The 24,325-nt window shown below is 35.8% G+C and overlaps 1 protein-coding gene across 1 annotated transcript; it reads right to left on the bottom strand.

Annotated features, from left to right (window-relative positions):
* Positions 1–411: 411 nt before the first annotated feature.
* Positions 412–3,482, bottom strand: LOC117215004. Its single transcript, XM_033461373.1, has 2 exons — positions 3,284–3,482; positions 412–2,324 (listed from the first exon to the last, which is right to left on the bottom strand). Exons 1-2 carry the CDS (start codon positions 3,480–3,482, stop codon positions 412–414), a joined length of 2,112 nt encoding a protein of 703 aa, XP_033317264.1.
* Positions 3,483–24,325: the final 20,843 nt, after the last annotated feature.

Raw genomic sequence — 24,325 nt, 5'->3', positions numbered from 1 at the left:
GATAAATTCCCATGACTATTCGTTGAAGAAGATTATTGTTCGGATTTATGGCATGAGTTTACGTCGACATTACGCTACCCTCCATATTGGCATGCAGCCAAATTCACGAACCCAAATTATATTGTCCTAATGCTCGTAAATGCAAGATTAACAGATTAGCTACGCAAATACGTTAAACGGGTGGTATAAAATGTAGGGATAAACTGTATCCTTCAGGACTCTTTTATTTACAAACTTTATTTATTTTCCATATAATCCATAGCTTCATTCATTTTAACAGTATACAATTAAGCAACATTAAATAAATCAATCAAATAAACTATAGAAAATAGAAAATTTATGAAGACAATTATGATTTATGACACCAGCTTTCAGAAACTAGATATTATCTCTGAGTCGAGATATTAGCACTTAGGACGGTTCTAGTAATGTTAACAATGCCTCTAATGCTCCATATGCCCTTTCGCTGGCGTCACAGAACCCGTGTAACTCAATTTCCGCTGCGGGTTTGATTATCGTTTTACGTGGAAACTCCACGTTATTCAATAATGGCAGCTGTGCGTAATATTTGCTCCATTCCGTGTGCACGTCAGCCGGTAGGGATTCGTTCCAATCAATTTTTAGTGTCCAGAGTCGCTGGAGCAGCATCTTAGCTCGAACAATTACTGGTGCCAGCAATCCGAGAGGGTCGTAGATCTTGGCGATTTCGGAGCTGATTGTTCTCTTCGTAATTCGAGAGTCGGCATTATTGATTTTGACGGAGTATAGGATCGAATCGTCGAAGGAATTCCAAACACCCAGTGTCTTGAAGGTTTGCGATTCGCCGAGTAGCAGCTTATCGGTTATGTCCTGCTCGGGAAGTCCTCGTAGCAGCTCCCGGTCGTTCGATGCCCATTTTCGAATGTTTAAGCCGGCTAGCTTGAGCAGTTCTGTGAGCTCCGTTCTCAATGATCGTGCCTCGACCCTTGTATCGACTCCTGTGAGAACATCGTCGACGTAGAAGTCTCGCTGTAAGACCGTCGCCGCTCGTGGATATCGATGCCCCTCGTCGTCCGCCAGTTGCTTGAGGCAGCGGATGGCTAGATAAGGGGCCGCTGAGAGCCCGAATGTCACTGTGTTGAGTTGATAAGTGTCGACTTCTCCATCGGCATTGCGCCACAAAATTTGTTGAAATTTCCGATCCTCCGGGCGCACAAGAAATTGGCGATACATTTTTTCGACATCGCCTGTAATGACGTATTGACGAGATTGAAATCTTAGAAGGATGAAAAATAAATCATCTTGTAGTTTCGGTCCCGTATGAAGTACGTCGTTTAATGAAACTCCGGTGGTGGTTGGGGCCGATCCGTCAAACACGACTCGGAGTTTCGTGGTTTGGCTGGACTCCTTGATCACGCCATGATGTGGCAGAAAATATCCGTCGTTCGTGCAGTGGCCCGTGGTAACTTTCGTCATGTGCCCTAATGCCAAGTATTCCTGTATTACGGCGTGATTATCTCGTTGGAACCGACGGCAGAGAGATGTTAGTCGCTTCATCGCCATGGCTCTGGAGGATCCAAGCGAAGGAGTTGTCTCGTTGAATGGGAGAGCGACCATGTATCGCCCTTCGTGGGTGCGTTGAACGTGATTCCGGAAATGTTCCTCGCACTGTCGTTCCGCTTCCGAAATGTGCGCAGTGGGCGGTCCTTCGTCGATTTCCCAAAAACGGGCGAGATCCGCCTGCAAGGCCGTCGTGGACGCGTGAAATGCGTGTGCGGGTGGTTGCGAGGCTGGGCTCCCCCCGATGACCCATCCGAACCGCGTTTTTTGCAGACGCAAGTCGGGCCCGTTTGCTTGACTGATATCAAGTTGGCCGACACACAGTGACGCTGGTGTTGGCCCGGCGCTCAATAGCACGTCGATCGGAGCAGGTCTGTGGAATCTTGGATCGGCTAGTCGTAGATTTCTGGGTATCTGTATCGTTGACCGATCCACGGGTTGATCTGGGATCGAAGTCGATATGGTCGGTATGATTAGAAATGTCCAGGTGCGTTCGTATGTGCCGTCAACGGAGGAGATTGTGGCCGTGATGTAACGTTTCGAGGTCGTCGACAACGTGTTAAGTGTTCCGATTGGGACCGAACATTTCCGTTGGTTGAGTCTTAACGAATTGGCGAGTCTCCCGGTGATGAAGTTCATGCTAGCGCCGGTGTCTAGCAGAGCTCTACAGCGGAACAGTTGAGTTCTATTGTCCAGTATGTTGACCTGCGCTGTGACTAACAAATCGCGGTGGAGTGGTCCGGAAGGAGGCGAGGTCAATGAGTCTGTTTTCGGTGGTTCGGTCCCTAGCAAAGCCGTTTGAGGACGTCAGGGTTCCCCTAGCTGTTTAGAACTGGGGGAGATATTTGATCCCGATGCCGTCGTTCGCGATGACCGAGATTCGCGTTTTGGGGATGTTCGCGGCGATGTTCGGGGAGACGTTCGGGGAGACGTTCGTGGAGACGCGGATGCGCGTCTCGATCGGTGTGACGACCGCGCGGTCGGTGAACTAGGCGGAGATCGACCGTTGGATGATCGGTCTCTCGACGATCGACCGCTCGATGTGCGGCTTGCACGTGTTCGTAATCTACTGTGACCATGATCTTGATGTAAATAAGTATGGTGTCGCTGTCTACAGATGCGACATGACCCGGCGGAGCATTGATTAAGAGCGTGTCCCTTGCCTAAATAATTCGTACAGAGCGACGCCCGTTTGGCAGTGTCGAGGCGCTCCTTGGGCGATTTCGCTTTGAAGACGTCACAATTCCGTAGTTCGTGTTGTCTTTGACATTTCAATTTATCACTTTTTTGGAACACTTTGAAGGGAAAATTAGCCGCAAATTTTCGCAAAATCGGCTAACTCAAAGTGTTCCAAAAAAGTGAAAAATTGAAATTTCGAAAAACCCTCCTAGCGTTACCTGTGCGAAACTGTTACCTACCTGATTTTTTTACTTCAGATGATCCAGCACCAAGTTATGAGCAATTCTACTTTTTTCCGAGACACGTCCGAATAATTGCTGCCATTGCCGTATTTTTTAATATTTCTCCGTGAAAATTTTATACAATATTCTTCGAATGTCATAAGTTAATGTACCATTGGTTTTAATAAAGAGATTTTAACTGTGTCGTCACAAATAATTCACAAAAACATGCCTTATTTTGTACGAATTAACCTTCCCCCCCCCCCTTAATTCTTTTGTCCTAAGCCTCTCCAGATTTTCGCCTTCATCTCGATCACGCTTTGTTTTTGGTATGATCCCCGAACCTCGCTTCTCCGTGGACCTTTCACCATTTGCTGACTCTTTGAGATTTGGTTGTCCAGCATTACACGCTCGATTTAGCCTGACAACCAATACTGACCTTGCACCAGATATTGGTAGATTCATGTGCGTAAGCTTGTTCCTTAATTCTTCCAGCGTTAGATTTTCCTCACTTGAAAATTGTTCCTCTTTACAATTTGCCATCTTAGTCTTTTCAATAATGTCCTTTGAATACACACGATATTATTATCAATGGCTAACGATATTGTCTTTTATCCCACCGCTCACCGATAAAAAACAATAAAAAATTTTAGAATAATAGAATAATAGAAATAATAAAAGAATAATAGAAATAGAACAAAATGGATCATACAAAATATGGACAAAACAAAAAATGTTGTGCATCTATTATTTCTTTATAAAACGAAAGAAACTTCTGGGACAACCTAATAACAGAGAATGAAATTTCAGAAAATGGATTCAGAAAATCGAGTAAATAAGTCATTTAAAATTTTATAGTATTTTATTAACAAAGCTTAACAACCAATAAACAAGTGAAGTTTTATAGCGGTAACAAAGATGTATTACAGGGAAATTAAAATCGTACATTCGATATGTACTATAGCATAAAATTCTGTTCAAATCAATGGACTAAGATCGTTTTTAAAACTACTTGTACACGTAACTACTCGCTATTTTCCACCAGGAAACACAGAACGCATAAATAGGAAGATGTAAACACTAGTACAACACTATAACATCTAGCATACATTACATTTTAACTAATCCAGCATGATGTCTATTAGTTAGTCGTGTACTAGTGAACACCAGTTCATACATAAAAGCATTTTCTTTAAATGTTATCTATAAGGGCCAGTCCGTTTAAGGAACGCTATTACAAACACACAATTTCCTTGTAACATTTTACTTGCTTATTAACATACGTCACATTCATCGGATATCTAGTTACATGAATTGCAAACTAATAGTTTTACTTACACACATCAACATCATGCGATTCGTCGGCTATTCTCGTTTTTTCTAACTCTACCTTTTTTCAAGAATCTTAACGTCCTTTACAGTATTAAAAGTTTTTTTTTTTTGGAAAAGTAATATATATATATATTAATGTATATATTTAAATGTATATAAATATATATACATTTGTATTAAATGCCATTAATAACTATAATTTTTATTAATAAATATATATATATACGTATATCAATATATTAGAAATAATATATCAAAATTTGACACGCAAAGATTTAATGCAAAATTGTGTTTAAATGAAAAGATTTTTGACTATTTTTTTTATAATAGTTTGTATTCTGTACATTAAAGTTTAACAACGATTAGCAGCATTATAATTTGACGTTAAGATTCTGTTTTTTTTAACGAAGCGGTTATTAAAACATCAAAAACTTTAGTTCTCAACACGAAACAGTCAGGACATCGACGTTTTTCTTTAACGAGAAGTAGTATATATATAGTTTGCATTAAACGCATCATTTATGCATATATTGATAATGAACGTTGATTTCCTTAATTCTTTAAACATAATTTGTGTACAGTCAGATATTTCATGTTCATATATTATGATCAGACATAAAGAATTTTAATAGAAATAAAAGCCAGTGTTAAATAAGAACAGACGCGTGTGTGTATAAATTCATCAAGTACATGACATAATTTACAATTGATCAACGTGAGCATTGTACTCTAACTGTACTTCAATAAATTACCATACACATAATAATGGAACTGGTAAAAATCTAAACGATATCATACATGATTATGGTATAGCTATACACTATGCATTCCTAAATAATTCCACTTTGCAATTCTACCATAACGAACATACAAACATCACAACAGCTTATCTCCCTTTTTCATGTTACCACAAGTGATTATATGTATATTATAAATTCTACACGGACTAGCGATTAATGATATCAATGATCGAAGTTCGAGAAACATTTGTGAATTGCTTGCGACGTTGAAACGTACGCGCTTAATGAACTTCACATATTGATCTGAAAATCTATATTTCGTTAACTATTGACTGCGAAGATTGCACGATATAAATCATAACAGACGACCTATGTGTATAATCTTATATGTATAATGTGTTCTCTCAGTCGATCTAGCCTGGTGATTGAGTTATTAATTTACGTGTAGTCTGTTCATTAAATCGCACATTTTACAATGAAGTACACAATGCTGGCTGTACTAATAATACCTTGACATCTCTTGCTCTACGCTAGTATGTATTCTAATAGTGCGTAAAACGAATTATTTTGTTTAGGGCAACTTATCATAGTTATAATATAATTGTGAGTAAAAATACGAAAACCTATGATCACGTACTAATGATTATGAAATTATAAAATACTATATCTTCAAATTCTTTACGACTCCTTTTTGTTTTTTGAGATGGACTGTGACTCCACAATTTCGTTCAGAATACGAAAGTATTTAAAGACATTCACACAATCGGATCTAAAACGTGCGAAATAATTCAATTCGCGGCATCGTACATTATATCAGAAAATATCACGAAGATATTAGAATTCTTTTATAGGGACATACGATGATCGTTCAATATTGAACGTTCAGCAATGAATCGTTTGCTTGTAAATGTTTGCATCGTTTCACAGCTTGTACGCTAAACGAATAGTCTCAGTGAAGGTCCTCCTCAAGATTTTCGCTAACTTCCTTATGAAGTTCCTGTCAAAATATATATATTTATATTTATTTTTTTTATCCGTAAAAATTTACGTCTATGTAACTTATCGATATGCACCCAGAAGCTTATCGTAATAAAGCGAATATGTATACATACTCTATCCACTTACAGAAATACATCGTTTAGATGCGTACATGAAACGTGTGTCATAGAGCGTACGATTACTGGTTATAGACATACAGATTGGTCGAATTTTCATTGATAGATTCCATAAACATACACTTATCAAGAACGCGAGATAAAGTTTCGAAAATTGAATTCTTACTCAAAGCCATAAATTTCATTTGCCATTCGATTATTGTACACTTATGTATATTGAATCAGTGGATAATGGTCCTTTGATTTCGTAATTGATCTTCATGTACCTTATTGATCTTAAACTTGCCGATGTTATTTTTGGAATAAACTTAGTATTTTTACAATATGACATGTGCTGAACATTTTCAATTATTATGTGCCGATTTGTATAAAAACATGTACATACATAGATTGATGCAAATCTAGTTTCTTTTAGATCGTACAAATTTTATTACTTTACGGCCATATTGCTATTAGAGTAGGAGGGATAAAGATTAAAAAGGTGCTCCTTTGTATATTTATCGTCTTTTATACGTATAGAAATATCGTATCTTTAAAGGTTTAAAGACCTCTCTTAATAGCATTCCATGAGAAACCAAAGCACCATTGAATGTTATATATTTCTATAGGACATTAACACGGTTATTACGTCTACCATGTACACACTCTTAAACACATTAGGTAGATCTCTCGTATCAGACATCCGTATGTGTATGTTCATAGTAATTATACTTATATCATTGATAGTTTTTTTCGCTGGAGTGAGTCCCGGTTTTCGCACACTTCAATAACTTATTTTCAATATCTTTTCCAATAAATAACGAATTTTACTAAATATCTTCATTACTGAAAATAGATTTAATTACTGAAATTAAAATAGATTTTATTTTATACAGGGTGGTTGGTAACTGGTGGTGCAAACGGAAAGAGGGTGATTCTACGCGAAAAAAGAAGTCGAAAATATAGAATAACAATTTTTCGTTTGAGGCTTTGTTTTCGAGAAAATCGACTTTGAATTTTCGCTTGGTACGCGTGCACTTTATCGCGTCTCGTTATAACGGATCTCACTGTAGATCGTTGTCTCGATGGAAAAATTAAAAAAAAAAAATTAAAAAAAAAATTTTCATTCTATATTTTCGACTTCTTTTTTCGCGTAGACTCACCCCCTTTTCGCTTGTGCCACCAGTTACCAACCACCCTGTATAACATTTGTAGTTTACTTATAGGCTATTTTCTTATAGTGATGCTTGCTTAATATTAACAATTAATTTTTAATTAATATGTCAATGTCAATGGGCTTGTGATAGAATGGAACATAAAACATAGAATAAGACGTGTTTTTTTAGGTTAAATTTTATACATTTCTATGTATTTTACTAATCAAACTTTTCAAGCGAAGCAATTTACACTGTATTTTACCAAATTTAGTTATGAACAATTCTTAAGCGTTTATTTACGAATAAACTATTTATTTTATTGTCAGTTACATGTCTGCGTCGATGTGAGCGATTTTTTTGATGAATATCCAACAACATTTACAGCTCGATGAGCATAGTTTTAAAATCAGTCTGAAAACTTCATAAATGTACCATGTGCAGTTAAGCTATAAACTGTGTACCATTACAATACCAAAGTTACGACACGGTGAAATAAAACAGCACGAACGTCAGCTGGCAAAACCCTCTGCATCCAAAATTCAACTTGAAAAAACGTTGCATTGGTTTCGTTAGCCAATCCGCGCCGACGCGACTGTCAATTTAACGATACAGTTACCAAAACGTTTCTAACGAAGCACCCAACGTGTCCACACTGTCGCTATCAAATGTCACTCCGAGTTTCTACAAAACGTACCTCTTGCTCCAACAATTTCTGTACAATTGGCAATAATAATCTTATATGAAGAAGCAAGTCGAAAATGCACAAAAAAATTTGTTTACACGATGCTCTTTCTCCGTGGAAAGTTTGAAAATGACCTTTTTTCCTAAAAATGAAACCTTAGATGGAAAAATTATAATCCATGTTTCTGACGTATTTTCACGTGTAATATAGTCTCCCGCTGATTGTTTAGTACATGACAAATTTTTCATTCGATTTTCTCAAAAACAAAATGTCATATGACAATTTTTATTCTATATTTTCGAACTTGCTTTTTCACGTAGAAGCAGCTGCTTATTGATTAAACCATGATGCGTGGAACACCCTGTAGAGATGGACAGCCTTTGACAGTTAAGCCGTCTATCGGTGCTGTTTAAACGGCACACAGAGCAACTTTAATCAAAAATATTCGAGGACATCGTGTCGATTACTCGTTAGGATCGCAACGATGCTCTTTGAGTCCTATTTAAAATTAATTGCAATCAGGAAAGCCAAACGTGTAAATAAAATCTTATCGACTCTCTAAAAACATGGACTCTGTAAAAGGCTCGCATAAATTTGCACCTTGATAATGAATGCGCAAAACTCGTTTTTCCTTTATAAATCCACATTCTGTTCGTGCATTATTTTCGCTTTCTCTTTAAACGATATGAATTGTTCGTTGCAAGATTCCATGATCGATAATGTGGAAAGAAATTCGAGCAATTAAAAGAGAACCGAAGAATATTCCGCCGATGCTCGTTATTTAGAGACGTCGCCGTAATTTAAACTTGAAACAGTCAGTTCGTTAACTCCTCTAAGTGGTTATTTCGTTCCGCTGATACGAAAATTTACGGTATTGCTCGAGCAATATTTGAAAGAGAAATCGTTCACGTGTAATTGGAATAAGGCACGAAGATCGCGTTATAGCTCTCGGAGAGAGGAATATAGGTCACAGAGACTTTTACGCGAGAATTGCGTTAATTGGTTACGTATTATTCAACTTGTTTAGCAATACGTTAATTGAATGAATTTTTGATTAAAGAAGGTTTTTAATGAAACAGTTAGGTAGTGTAAATGTGAACTTAACCTACGGACGAAAACTTATATCAGTTTTAATTATTACATTATATTATATAATTATTTACGTCATAAATAATTATATTACTTAGAATATATTTATTATATTGTAGGTAACAGCAGGACAAATTTTAAAATATTTCAAATATTCTATAGCTTGAAGTTGGAAAACACGAATAAACATGTATGAGTTCTAATGTATGAAAATAATTACGGACTATTATATGCTAATTAGATAGGAAATGATCGTCATATTCGTAGGATTCGTAATTGAATAACATAAAAGTAATTATTGTTATTTCTATACTCGGAGGTAGGATCATGATAGTTATTATTTTATTGTCATTTTCAACAAACCTCATATAACTTGTATATAAATTTTATGAAATTTATATGCAGATAGAAAAGTTATATACCACTGTAGATTATTATATAATCAAAAGCATTTTAAAAAATTTAATCAATCATATATTGATTCAAAAATTGTATTTTTACATAACCTCATATAGCTTGTACATAAATTTTATGAAATTTATATGCAAATAGAAAAGTTATATACCACTGTAGATTATGATATAATTAAAAGCATTTTAAAAAATTTAGTCAATCTTATATTGATTCGAAAATTGTATTTTTACATAACCTTGTTGTTATTTCTATACTCAGAGAATAGTCAGTATATACTCAGAATAGTTATTGTTTTATTGAATGGATAAATCTATCGCAGCGTTCTGAGCCAAAAAAACCTTTATTGCACGCGCTTACAAAAACTAGGGATAAAAGCAAAAAAGCATCTTGAGCCTATCGATTAAATCTATTGATTGTAACTAGGATTATCTTCTATTATAGTTACTATTTCTTATAACTAACGCATCTGCATATGGGTGGCAAGCACGAAATCACGTTATCATTTTCAACAGTAATGAAATTTAAGTTTTTTATACATAGAAATGTATATATACATTTTACTTTAATTTTGAATGAATATTGTTGATACGAATATTATAGGAAATAAACACGATAAATTCATTTTATACTTATTTTATATGTTGGGTTCTCGTTAAAGTTAGGGGCGTATAATGAATCTTCACGTGAATTGGCCATTGTTGTGATGTACTATAGACGATATTTACTGATACAAATGTGATTATTACAGAGTTTAACAAGTAATAGCGGCGATTAGATAATCGAGATATCGATGACAACGAATTTAGGTTCGATAACGAATCCACGGTCAACGGGATAACGAATGCGATTTTCTGGTGTGACTCAACGTATTTGTCCACTGTACAAGTAGAACTTGTCGGATTAAATCTCAGTTCAAATGGAACTGCCCTTATACATTCCTCTCCTCGGGACAATCTTTGTTTTTAATGAGAGCTATTTAATTATTCCATACCTCTGTCAGGTATACGTCCCTTCCGTGACCTGAGCTACGTTCAGCGACTCGTTATGTCACTTCGAGCTTAAGCCCCCTGTCATAAACCTCGGGTACCCACACTCGGATTAAATCATAAATAACTCTCTCTCAGTTTTCTCAAAAGCCTGGACTAGAGTATTAGCGACTTTCCGAAACATTCCAGAAGAAAGGCCCCGATTGTCCTTTCATCTCCGACCTATACAGGGTGGTTGGTAACTGGCGGTACAAGCGGAAAGGGGGTGATTATAAGCGAAAAGAGAAGTCGAAAATATACAATGAAAATTTGTCGTTTGAGGCTTTGTTTTCGAGAAAATCGACTTTGAATTTTCACTCGGCACGCGTGCACTTTATCACGTCTCGTTATAACGGATTTCACTGTAGATCGTTGTTTCGATGGAAAAATTTAAAAAAAAATAAAAAAAATTTTCATGTAGTGTTGAATTCGAAAGAATAATGAATTTAAAAATAGATTTTTAAAAGAAAGTAGAGATTTTGTAAAAAGTCAAGTATCTAGTATCAAAGTCAACTTCTAGTATCACGACAATCGGTACTTTTGAAATATTTGAGAGACAAGAAAAAATACATTAATATCATCACATAACTACGTTAATATTTTCTATATTCTATACATAACAGCGCACATGAAAACTATATACAACTATTTTGACATTAAAACGTTACTATCTGTCTACGTTACATACAAATATTTCTGCAAATAATAAATTTACGAAACAAAAAGGAATGCAATTTGTATTAAAGGGCTAACGTCCTGAATTTCCATTTCCACTTTACGTTATTCAGAAAAGTGCGTTGAGCTATTCAAAGCTGAAGTTTCAATCCTAATTATGTAACCATGGGAAGGTAACAATTCCCGCAGATAACCACGAAGTAGCTTCGATCGTGCATAGTGATTTGTAACTTCTCATTAACTCGAGCCGGACGCCGCTGTTCGATATACATGGTATGTTACGAACACGTGACACAATGGTGTACATATTTAATGCGTTGAAAACGAGTAAATGCTCAGCTTGTTACGTAACTTGTTTTCAAAAGTGTCGGAAAATTTCTAACGAGAGCGTTCGAGTGAACGGCGGCTTGTACGTCGAAATGTTTCTCTGGCTTCGTCTCCTGGGATTAATTAAAAGCGAAAACCGCTCTGAAGTTGAAGAAAAGGACCAAATGTATTTTTAAAATTCGACATGCTTTTAGAACTAAATGTATTTTTATACTTTATATGTTTTATAACTAATTACGAACAATTATCTTTTAATAAAAAAAAAAATGTAAACTTTGTATACGGAAACACTCAATAACCTTTTTTTTTATTAAATTAGTCACATAAACCTTCATCTGTGATAATGTTAGCTTAAACTGAATCTCGACTACTTTTTCCGAATATATTTGAATTTGAAATGTATATTTTCCGAAAACGTTTCCTTCAGGTATCTTTTTACAGAGAAAAGGTAAAGTTTCACAGAATTTTGGGAAAAAGAGTGCGGTGTGCTAATACGTTTAGCAAGTAATGGAGATTCTTTCTCTATGCAAATTCGTTGAGTGCACCGTCATCATTGACGTCACACTGCTCTAATTCCAAAAAGCGTAGGACGCTCGGTAAGTTTGCAGTGACCAGCTGTGCCTCACCATAGTTACCACTTAGTGTAATTCTCCTCGATATTGCAATATCTTGTACATTATACGGGGAAAATTAATGAAATTCCTATCGTAGATCAGCCCGAATTGAAAATCATAGGCCGATATTTCCCCTAATGCTATGTCACGAGTTACGTTAATTTTCTTATTGGATATTATCATGGAAATTGCTTCGTAGTTTTGAAGAAAGTAAACTTATATAATTATAAACTTCAAAAATACAAATTTTACAGAAACATGTTAATAACATTAATAATATTTGCATAAAAGTAAGGAGAATATTATACATGTATATATATATACAGGGTGGTTGGTAACTGGTGGTACAAGCGAAGTCGAAAATATAGAATAAAAATTTTTTTTTATTTTGATTTTTTTTTTCATTTTTCCATCGAGACAACGATCTACAGTGAGATCCGTTATAACGAGACGTAATAAAGTACACGCGTACCGAGCGAAAATTCAAAGTCGATTTTCTCGAAAACAAAGCTCCAAACGAAAAATTTTTATTCTATATTTTCGACTTTTTTTCGCGTAGAATCGCCCCCTTTCCGCTTGTACCGCCAGTTACCAACCATCCTGTATACCCAATAACGCGGTCAATCGATCAGGGCGTAGTTCTGCCTGCAAAGATAAGTCGAAAATGTAGAATCAAATGTTTTTGTATGTGAGGCTTCGCTGCGATTGTTAAAATGCAAATTTTACGATCGTACTGCGAATATTGATGCATTTCTGGGAAATTTAAAAGTGTAAAAATGCACGAAATATGTAAAACTATATGTGTTCAAATTATAGCATTCATTGTAATATTTAGCAAGTATTTCTTACCATTGTTTAATTATGTGTATTTATAAGAACATGAATTTGCATTAGTATACATATTTCTAGTTTGGATTCGATCAATAATTTAGCAATTTAATAATTCAGTAATTCGATAATACAAGCATATAATAATGCAATAGTTCAACTTTTATGCTTCAAAATGTACAATTATTATTTTACATATTAGCATTTTCTACAAAAGTAAAAGTAAAATTCGACGCACACAAGCAGATCACTACTTAATTCCATTCCTCGAACCGTATTTACAGTAACACCAGTAATAAACGTTTATTTCGGGTCATTTGCGAAAGGTCATTAGTTTTTTTTTTTTTATTTATTCAAATTTTACAATTTGTCCAGTAGAACATTTGGTAAAATATTATAGCGGTATACCAATATAACATGTGGGTGGCTGGTACTGCCAGCGGGGTACCATCATCGTGTTTGTTGGGTTATGTCCTTTGTGAGATCTATTGGGTGTTTCCTTTTTAATCTTCTTTTTATGCTCGATGTTTGCCGGTTTGGGTGCGTTGCTATCCTTTTTCTGTACTTTCTTGCACTTCCGTTAGTCTCCTCCTTGACCTTTGGTATTCCCAGGTTTTTCCGAATGTCCTCGTTTCTGACGTAGCACGGCGCGTTTACTATTGTTCTGAGTATTTTAAATTTCATTGCCTCTATTTTGGTTATATGGCTCCTTGCTGCTGTTCTCCATAGTGCTATTCCGTATGTCCAGATTGGTGTTATGACCATTTTATATATTTTTAGTTTGTTTTCTATGCTTAGTTTGAATTTTCGACTTGTTAGTCAGTACATTTGTCTCCTTGCCATCTGTATTTTGTCTATTGTTGAGGTCATTAGTGAGATGTAATGGTCGGATCGGTTGAGGACCACTCGGAGAATTTAATCATTTCGAGAACTTGTTATTTCTTTCAGACATCGGTCGCAATCCCACCGCCAAGAGTGCGCTTGGTGCATGGAAGAACATGAACGGTATCTAACGAGCATGCTAATAGCATTTTTTTGCGTTCAGTGGAACCATTAAATATTCATATTTTTAGGACTATCCAGGCTTGAACTCTCCCGGACTCTCCCGAGTCTAATAAGGTTAACGTTTCGACCGTATGTCGTTTTGCTAACTTAGCGGCATTTTAAACGAATCTTTAAATTATATATTTTACTTGAACTTTCACGAAAGAACATTTGTTTTTCTTAGACCTTTGCAGAAGACTGACAGTTTTATTCCTGACTGGGTACTGCTACTTTGTTTTCTAAAATTAGTTAGGTTAGTTAAGGTATTGTAATTTATGGCCGCTAGGAGCCCACAGATTGAGAACAATAAAGTTCGTCCTACGCAAGTGTTTCGTTCCGTAGGAAACTAAGAGACTTTCCGAAGGTAATCCTTGGTTATGATATTTACCAGCCTCGTAAAATTGGGCCTAAGCCTTAATATTGTCTGCACTGGGCCCAGACAATTAGCACCGATAGTACGTTACTCGACAAGCGTTTTCGTCTAAAGACGGAACAATCAAGACATCTCGTGTGCATTCCCGAATTGTTTGGATCGCTAAATAACTGAATCGCTTGAATCTTCAAGTAAGTAAAATAGTTTCAACGCACGAACTATTTGAATCATCAAACAGTTTCGGCGGAAACTAAGGATCAGTTATCACGGTTATGTGCAAAGCACAAAGTTGTTCGGAATGTTGATCTTGACATCATATTTTGATATTGACATCATTAAAATGGGGAATGTGTGCTCTGATAGATAATATTATTGTTTATTTCACATTGATTTCAGCATTTTATTATCTGCAATCCAGTGATTGGTATCGATATAGCCTCCTGCAGCTACTGTAATAGCTACACTTTGCACTCTGTTCTATAGAATCCTGTAAAGTTTATAGAATCTTGCTCAATGGATAGGATCTCGTGGTCAGTTGAAATGTTCGTTTCATAGCCGTTCATCCGAAATATCGTTGCTTGATATCTCTTCTTATGGAAGAGCAAAAAATACTGTATTGAAAAACATCACAAGATATAAAACAATTAATAATTTGAAACAATTATTGATAATATGATACAACTAATTCGGAAATTATAAGAAGTATATCTATATAAATTTTACCGATTCAATAATTAGGATGTTACGTCGATGTAAATTTATATAAATTCGGATGCACTTCTAATGACACAAGACCGATTGTTTCATTAGGTATCAAATAATCAATGTATCATATGTCATTAAAATCAAGTGAACACAGTGTATATATACTAGGAACACTGGCAAGTACTGGTTTAATGAATAACTATAAATAAATACTCGTATAATAGTATAAAATAACAATATTATTCGTAATAATAATGTGGATCAAAAAATTGCTATCGACCCTCATATAACGCGATTGCAAAATTACTTTAAGTGATTTTATATACAGGGTGGTTGGTAACTGGCAGTACAAACGGAAAGGGGGTGATTCTACGCGAAAAAAGAAGTCGAAAATATAGAATAAAAATTTTTCGTTTGAAGCTTTGTTTTCGAGAAAATGGACTTTGAATCGTCGCTCGGTACGCGTGCACTTTATCACTTCTCGTTATAACGGATCTCACTGCAGATCGTTGTCTCGATGGAAAAATAAAAAAAAAAATTGTTATTCTATATTTTCGACTTCTTTTTTCGCGTAGAATCACCCCCTTTTCGCTCGTGCCACCAGTTACCAACCATCCTGTATATGAGCCTCTCAGAAGCTAAACCGATCACTTGTACTGTCTGTTAATTTCATATTTACACTACGTATGTACACAAGTAATGCTCGATTCTGAAAAACAAATTATTAAAATAATATCTTTATTACTTTGGCTCACTGGCCGACCCTCCACACTAAGCACACAGAGCAAAATTACCCTCTATAAGACCGTAATAAAACCTGTTTGGACCTACGGAATCCAACTATGGGGAACAGCAAGTAATTCCACCATTGAAATACTTCATCGCTTCCAATCGAAAACTCTAAGATCCCTAACAGATGCACCTTAGTATGTTACCAACGAAACAATACATCGCGACCTCAAGATACCCACAGTCAAAGAAGAAATAGCAAAATATAGCGGCAGATAAAACAAAAGAGTCAAGAAACATCGAAACCCCCTAATTACTGGATTACTTGATACGTCGGACCAGATCCGCAGGCTGAAGAGACACTACCCGTTAGACCTAAACACTAGATTAAATGAGATATTTATATTATGTAATATTTACTTATTTTTAACACTTACTTATAAATTATACTTATCTATAATAAGTATTAACTTATTATAAATAATTAGCCATGTCACTGCGCCACGCCAGAAAATATTACTGAAAATTCTCAATGCGAGAATTGATTGTAAATATTAATAAACAAAAAAAAAATATTTTTAGTAGAAATTTAATAGAAAAGAATGACATAAATAATAGTAAATACCAAAATAAATTTAGAAAATTATGTTTTCAACTTTTCTACTTTATACAGTTTAGAAAGTTAATCAGTGTGGCTTCTAAACATATTTCCCACATGTGATAGTAACTTTTAGAGGTGTAAAAGCATATTATTACCCTAATCCTGTTATTGTCAATCTGCACAGTATGCTATACGTAAGAAACGCCAGCTATTCTGATAAATACATCGTAAGTAGGTCTCGGATTCGAAAGTCTGAACGAAAACAGACGGGACCGGTAGATCGGTCAACGACAGTTTTCACGCATGTACATATATTTGCATCAAACATTAGTATATCGGGGGACTGGCAAAAGGATTGAACATACAATGTAAGCAAATAAGAGCAGTAATTTTAATTGATTTGCTGCGCTTGTCTCTCGCGTTTTATCCCAAGTTCGACTTATTCGTGATATGCAAATATACTTATGCATTTTTCAATTGATTCGCAAATCTAGTTACGCGCTAATTTTCATACGATAATAAGACTGCACGCACAATGTTGCAGCTGTTTCTGTACAAAATTAATAATGTTATCTCAAAAATGAAATTTTATTTAGTTTTAGTAGGTCCCGTATTACAGGAAATTCGTACACCTCAAAACGCATGCAATTTATCTTCGCTCTTATAAGTGATTCTACTGTATTATTTTACTGCGATGAGTTAATTGCATTTTTCTTTTTTTACTAAAAAGATTATTAAAAACAAAAATTTTTCTCAATAGAAACACTTGGTTCATATTTTCGTTACATATATTTAATATAAAATTTAATTTAAGATAAAACTTTGCTAATATTCGAGCGATATAGAAACGCGGATTTTTTCGCTATCTTTGTGACGTCATCAGTCTGCTGCACAGTCATGTACATGCATGACATACATCAGACATCATATATACATACGTGATATTTACACGCGGTATGTCGTAGTTATATTGGCGAGAAGAAAGTGCGTAGCGCCGTTGCATATTTGTGACATCACGCGTTCTTCGCATATGTTCGGTACACGGTTGGAAACGTTCGGTTTATTCATTTTCAATTCCTTATATCTTCTTCATTTGTAATAATTTTTGAGAAAAGAAACACGCGTCTAAAATATTTGACTGCTGAATTCATTTGCATAATTAATAAAAAATATACAACAATGGAATTGTCCAAATTTTAATAATTTTTCGAAAAAGAAATCGAAAAATGATGAAAAAGTTGAAACTAGAAAACAGCGTGTATGGTAAAATAAGTAAATACGACAAACATTTTACGATTACAAATTTTTGAACGTTACATATCGTCAGTTTGCTAAAAGAATGAATCATTTAAAAAATCATCAACTTTTAGATATCTGCATATTAAATATTTACATTCAAAAGATTATATATGGCTATAATTTGTGTATTTTTTATCATTACAATTTTTCCTTCTGATAAATGTAAAAATTTGGTAAAAAATGCCTTTTGGTAATTACTATCATCAGTCAGTTGAAAAATCATCCATCTTGCCTAAAATTCTTTTTTTTTCATTTTTTACTAATATCATAATCATATTATTTCGACTTTGGGAATCACATTTACCCACATCGAAATATTTTTAATTCTATCTTCCCTTGATCTTTCCCATAAATTGTCCACAAATATTTTTTTAATGTCATTAATTTCTTAACACCAGACTGACGCTGTTTATGTATTTACGGAAAATGTAAAATTATAAAAACGTGCACAATGTAGCAAACATGAAAAAGTATAGAATATGTAATCTAAAATATAATATCCGTTATAATATCTGGTGAGTGAAATAAGTCTGCTTAGCTTCCACTTGCATAAACAACCACAATCTGATTATTACTATCCATATTTCAAATGCTCAAAAAATTAAATGAAATAAATTGTAAAAAAATCTTCCATCTATTGCCACTTTTACTGAATTATAATAATCGCTCTCGTTTGATAACACAAAGTCTTACATATCTCACCAACAGTCCTAAGCGATAGCATATGAAAAACGATATATCTCGTCATGCATTTACAATGTATTAATATAATTCAAACGAAACTGCGAAATATCATATTTTTGCAAGGAAAGGATCCCAGAAGGATATTATTACATATCAAGATTACGTCTAACCGTAGATTCCTTTTAATGTATTGCGAGATGTATGATTTTATATAAATATATGTCGCAGATGTAGGGACATCGGGCCTTTCTTTTGGAATTTTGGGAAAATCCCCGATACTTTCGTCTAAACTATTTATTATAGCTGTACTTAAATAATAGAACTTAGAAGTAGTAGTTGTGATACGATCTGATTATGTTTGCCCGAGATTTGCGACAGTGGGCTTGGGCTTGAGATGACACAACTGGTCGCTGAACGTAGCCACGATCACGGGATGAACGTTTTTACCTAACAGAAGAAGTATCAATATTGTGAGACACACGTTGTATTAAGGGGGGGAGGGGGTAAGGTTTTAAAATTTCTTTGTGCATTTTTTTTATTTTTTTAATTGAATGCATAATATCTTAAGAACATCGTGTCAAAATTTCAAGTCGTTTGGAGTAAAATTAACGAAGTTACGAGTATCTTTATACGTGTCGGATTTTATTACCTACCCGACCCGAGCGTGCTATTGCTACCTGGCACACGTTTGTCTCTCTATATAATACCTAATTTTACCCCCCGGATCTATTTACAGAAATTTCGACTTAAGTACAAACCTCCTTATACCTGTACTGCATATCTTGTCAGGGTAGAGTATAAAATTTAGCATGGGAGTATTCTATCGAGCATGACGTACAGGTGCGTACCTATTTTCGCATCATTTTGGCTCCATTTTCATTAAGTTTTGGGTTAAATTATTACTAAAATGCCTAAAAAAATTACAAGATCTGATAGACAATCAACTGGTTCGAGATTATATCGACCTAGAAAAATTGTACCTCCGCATAAACGTAAAAACGAAGGCATTTCAACAAGTAGCGCGTCAGCCAAAAAAATAAAAGTGACCTTTGAAGATCAAGTCACGAAGGATTTTGAAGAACATTGTAGGATAATTGATTTTTTATTAGTCTTTTCAACAATTGCTACGCTAGTGAAGTGTGTGAAATGTGATGGAAAAGTAAATTTTCATTCGACTAAGAAAGAGGGTCTTGCATTTGACATCAAAGTGTCGTGCGAATGCTGTAAACAGATTACAAATGTTCCGTCTAGTGCAAGAATAAACTCTGGTACTTTCGATGTTAATTATCGGTTTGTTTTCGTGATGAGGATATTAGGCCTTGGATTAGTTGGCTGTGAAAAGTTCTGCGGCTTGATGGATTTGTCTAGTAGGTTTTTATCAAAACCGACGTACAATGATTGCGTGAAAGAAATGTGCTCGACTGTAAGAGAAGTAGCGAATCGATTTTTTTAATCTGCTATAAAAGAAGAAAAAGTAGCAACAGCCGAAGAGCTGAAATTTTGAACACTATTTCTGTACATAATTTACGAGGTAACACCACAAAGTTTTTTCAAATTTGTTAATTATTTTTATTTTACAATAACAAATTAACCGCAAATTTTCGCACAAAATCGCGTTTTTCCCTTCAAAGTGTTTCAAAAAAGTGAAAAATTGAAATTTTGAAAAACCCTCGCAGCGTTACCTGGGGAAGACTATTACCTAACGAATGAACTTTAACTTTTTGATTTCGGGTGATGCAGCACCAAGTTATGAGGGGCACCGCAATTATACTTTTTTCCGAGACACGTCCGAATAATTGCTGCCATTGCCGTATTTTTTTAATATTTCTCCGTGAAAATTGTATACAATATTCTTCGAATGTCATACTTTAATGAACTATTGGTTTTAAAAAAGATATTTTAATGTGTCATTGTAAAAAATTCACAAAAACATGCCTTTTTTTGTACGAATTAACCTTCTCTCCCCCCCCCCCCTAACAAACAAGCCCCGGGCAGGAACAATGACGGCTCTACGCGGGTCTGTCTAGCAGCGGCGGCTGGAATTTTGTTGGTATCCCCGGCCAATATGCAATTGACAAATGTGATCGTGTCAGTCTTTTATTCTTGTGCTTACCTTGGAGAGTTTTCACACATCGTCTGGTTAGTCAGTCAGGAAGATACCGAGCGTCACAGCTAACGTCACTTTGCGTTTCAAAATATATTCAATTGTTCAAAATGTCTTCCCGTTGACCGTGGATTCGTTATTGAACGTAAGAACATTGTCTTTAACATTAAGAGTGTCTAATTACCACGTTTAATTGTTAAACCCTGTTAAATCAACACCTGTACACATAATTGTAAATATAATCTCCATTGAACAACTACGATGGTTTGTCCTAATGACGATACGCTACGCGCCCGTAAGACTAACGTCAACCCGACAAACCCGATATATATAATTGTATTTCTATGATTTTACAAAATACGTATATGATATAAATTGAATATTACTTCCGTATCATTTAACAATTTCCATAATAAACTAAGAAGAAGGAGCAAAAGATTCGATATTTACTGTTTTTCGCGAGATTCATCAGTGCCTGAGGATATAATAATATTAGCTGGTTGTCAGAGTTACATCGGATCGGGTTTCATTTCGTTACTCGACACAGATAGGTAGGAGTTTTACTGCCGATATAAACTCGATTTATGCCTGACTTCCTACTCTGCGATATGGATTGCGTGGCTACTCGATAAAGCAGCTCCGCCAAACGCAGTTTCGAGGAGATGTCAATAGTAAAATTATAGTTCTTCTATATGCATGTATATCTATGTATACAAGCACTTACATCGCCCTTAATAAATATTAGAAGACTTACAGAAAGTAATTTTCTGCTTAGGAATATTTAGAACATTATTTAAGAATTATTATAAATTTATACTGGCACTTACGAAAATATATTTGGGCATTGACCGAAGAAAATATTTTTGTCCATGTGTATGTATTATATAAAACATTTTGCAATCGCATTAGCGCTCGAATGAGACGCTATAAGTCCCGATTGTCATAATTATATTGGCAAAATTTGAAACCAGTCTAAAGATATGTACAGAGATTGCAAAATATTTGTTACAAACAAATATCTAATAAAAATTAGTATATGTATAATATGAATAGTCGTTTTACTCATATAATTAGTATTAATGGTGGTATACAGAATATTAAAGCTCATTGAGAGGATGGTTAATTAACCATTCCAATGCTTTTGTGATCTCTGCGAAATATATTACCCTTACTGAATATCCTGTAATTCTTCTGATCCGCATTAATATTCGGACACTATCATATACGAAATATTATTGCAGCTATGTTTTCTTACAGTAACGTTAACGGAATAAATGTGGTATTATATATTAAACAGTGGTAGTTGAGAAAATATAGTTTTTATTTATTTGATACACCTATATTTTTAACCCCTTAACCTACGATTTACGTTCGAGAATTATCAGCCGAAAACGTAAACAAGCGATTATATATTATATTATACAGGGTGGTTGGTAACTGGTGGTACAAGCGGAAAGGGGGAGATTCTACGCGAAAAAAGAAGTCGAAAATATAGAATAAAAATTTTTCGTTTCAGGCTTTGCTTTCGACAAAATCGACTTTGAATTTTCGCTCGGTACGCGTGCGGTACGTTATAACGGATCTCACTGTAGATCGTTGACTCGATGGAAAAATTAAAGAAAAAAAAAATTTCTTTTATTCCATATCTTCGACTTCTTTTTTCGCGTAGAATCACCCCCTTTCCGCTTGTACCACCAGTTACCAACCACCCTGTATATTTCCGATACTACCGTAGAAGTTATTCATACCGGGGTACCTACGTAGCTGCTTAACGTTCGCGGGCTTCGGAATATTCACGACCGCTTCCACTCGCTCGTCGTTATCGTGGTTTTTTCGACGTCTTCGGGCGAACAAGAGGACGCAGGAAGGGGTGCAACAGAAATTAATTCATAAGAGGTTCCTGGAGCACTCCTATCATACGTAGGGTGGTCATCGTGGAGTTTTAGTCGGTAGGAGTCCGACACTACTCTGCTCTTACGCGGACAAAAAAAAAAAGAAAAAAAAGGTTAAACGCGATGTTGCGATGGTTCCGTTGGTCGCGAACACTTCGACTCGCTTCTGGTCGCGAGTCCGTGTATTTTGTTGCGCGGATGTGCCCATATATCGGCACCGGTGTCCGCTAGGAAGGAGATTTTTGAGTACCTGTCCATTACGAATATGCGGCGGAATACTAAGCCGTCGTCGCATGTGTCACGTAAAATTCGTGATAAAAAAAAACGAGATCTGAGAAATGACTTAACTAGACTCTGTCCTTTTATATTTTTATATGCTTTTATCCACAAAAGTGATTAAGGATAATATTACAAGTTACAATTATAAATATTACATTTATTACAAGAAGTAGCAAAGTTACAAAATATTAAAATCGTTATAAAAATCGCAGCCAAGCTGCATCGAAGACTAGTCTCGTGGTCGAGTGCTCACAGTTTTCGTATGTTGCGTTTACCGGTGTTGAGGGGCAAGGAGAGGACCCTGAGTGCTCTACGTAATAAGAAAAAATTAGTTCAAAAAATGGTTCATTGTCAGATAGTGTGGAATGAGGTGGGTTTGGGCATGGACACTGTCACACTTACCACATCCACGAGCAGCTGATTCCTTTTTCCGTATTCCGGGTGTATGGGAAATGGGCGTTCTTAGCGTAATTTCTAACTGATGTGTGGCAGTAACAAAGTCGGAGGTGCTTTAGTCGGTTTTCCAAAATCGATCTACGCTGATCCCATTTTCGTTTATTTGTAGGGCTCGTGTTTTCGAGGCTCAACGCACTCATCTTGGCTTGCAATTGTGCCATCACTTCGCTCCACCTATCGCCCGTCATTGGGTCATCGTCTGCTGTGACGTGTCTTTCAGTTGGATCGGTTATCGCAGTTAGTCCTTGGTCCGGGTGGATCCCGTATATACTATCGGCGAACTGGATTTGCGGTTGGGCATTCCTACTCGGCACGGCGGCTATGAAATGCTGCACATGCGTCAATGATTGGTTCCCAAAGAGTGTGCCGATGTAGTTATCCGGGGTCGAGGGAGATGGAAGATTTTGTGGATCGCAGTATGTTTGGGATGGCCTTATGTCCCTGGATTCCTGCAGCATTTGCGTTCTCGTGCTGTCGCACGCGGTTGTCGTGCATTCTGCATCGTGGATACTAATCCTCCTAAACATCCTTATAATCGTGGTGATTGAATCCTCGAAAGCACTGTCATAGGTACTTTTCTCACTATACATAGTCGGAGTCATCACTTTAGGGTGGTCGAATCGTGAAAGGTGCTGAACTAAACTGGAGTATAGTTAACGATATAATCATTAACAAATAATGTTCTCGATGTACACCTTGCGTAGAGCCTGTGTTTCCAATTAACGTCTCGCACTTCGTGGATACAAGTTCGACTTGCGATAGAGTGCCTGTTCGGATGACGATTGCTAAGATGCGTCGAGGAACTCTAGTGAATTATCGACTACCAAACTGCTTACTACCGACTACCGACTACCGACTACTGACTCTCGACTGATTTTGCAGATGATGCTGCAGAGGAAAACTATGATGGGGTGTGTTTAAGAATACGAAATCATCGGATTGGTCGAAGAAAACCTTTGTTAGAAAAGTGAGGGAAAGGGATGTTGCTGTTTATTGGTTAATATATTGGTAGGTGGTTAAATGGTAGGACTATTTGTTCGTTTGAAGAACCTTAGTTAGTATAATCCTCAGATTTATGGCGGGTCCTTAGGCTTATTACAGGTATGTCCTGAAGACGTTTGGATATCTGGTAATTATCTTGTGCGAGGGCAGGGTCTTTGTGTAGCGAGCCACGGAACAGGCACCATATTATATTTTCTGCTATATTGTCTTACAGTAACGTTAACGGAATAAATGTGGTATT

Source organism: Bombus bifarius, unplaced genomic scaffold (assembly GCF_011952205.1).
Source record: "Bombus bifarius isolate JDL3187 unplaced genomic scaffold, Bbif_JDL3187 scf7180000009303_frag, whole genome shotgun sequence".
NCBI classification, from domain to species: domain Eukaryota; kingdom Metazoa; phylum Arthropoda; class Insecta; order Hymenoptera; family Apidae; genus Bombus; species Bombus bifarius.
This window is presented reverse-complemented; position numbering and strand designations above follow the sequence as displayed.

Bases quoted from the DNA above. Each gene is read 5' to 3' on its own strand.
- LOC117215004 (XM_033461373.1), bottom strand. From the start codon at position 3,482: ATGGCAAATTGTAAAGAGGAACAATTTTCAAGTGAGGAAAATCTAACG. The intron at 2,325-3,283 runs GTTCGGGGATCA...CGGCTTTGCTAG, and splicing joins AAGGTCCACGGAGAAGCGAG to GGACCGAACCACCGAAAACA.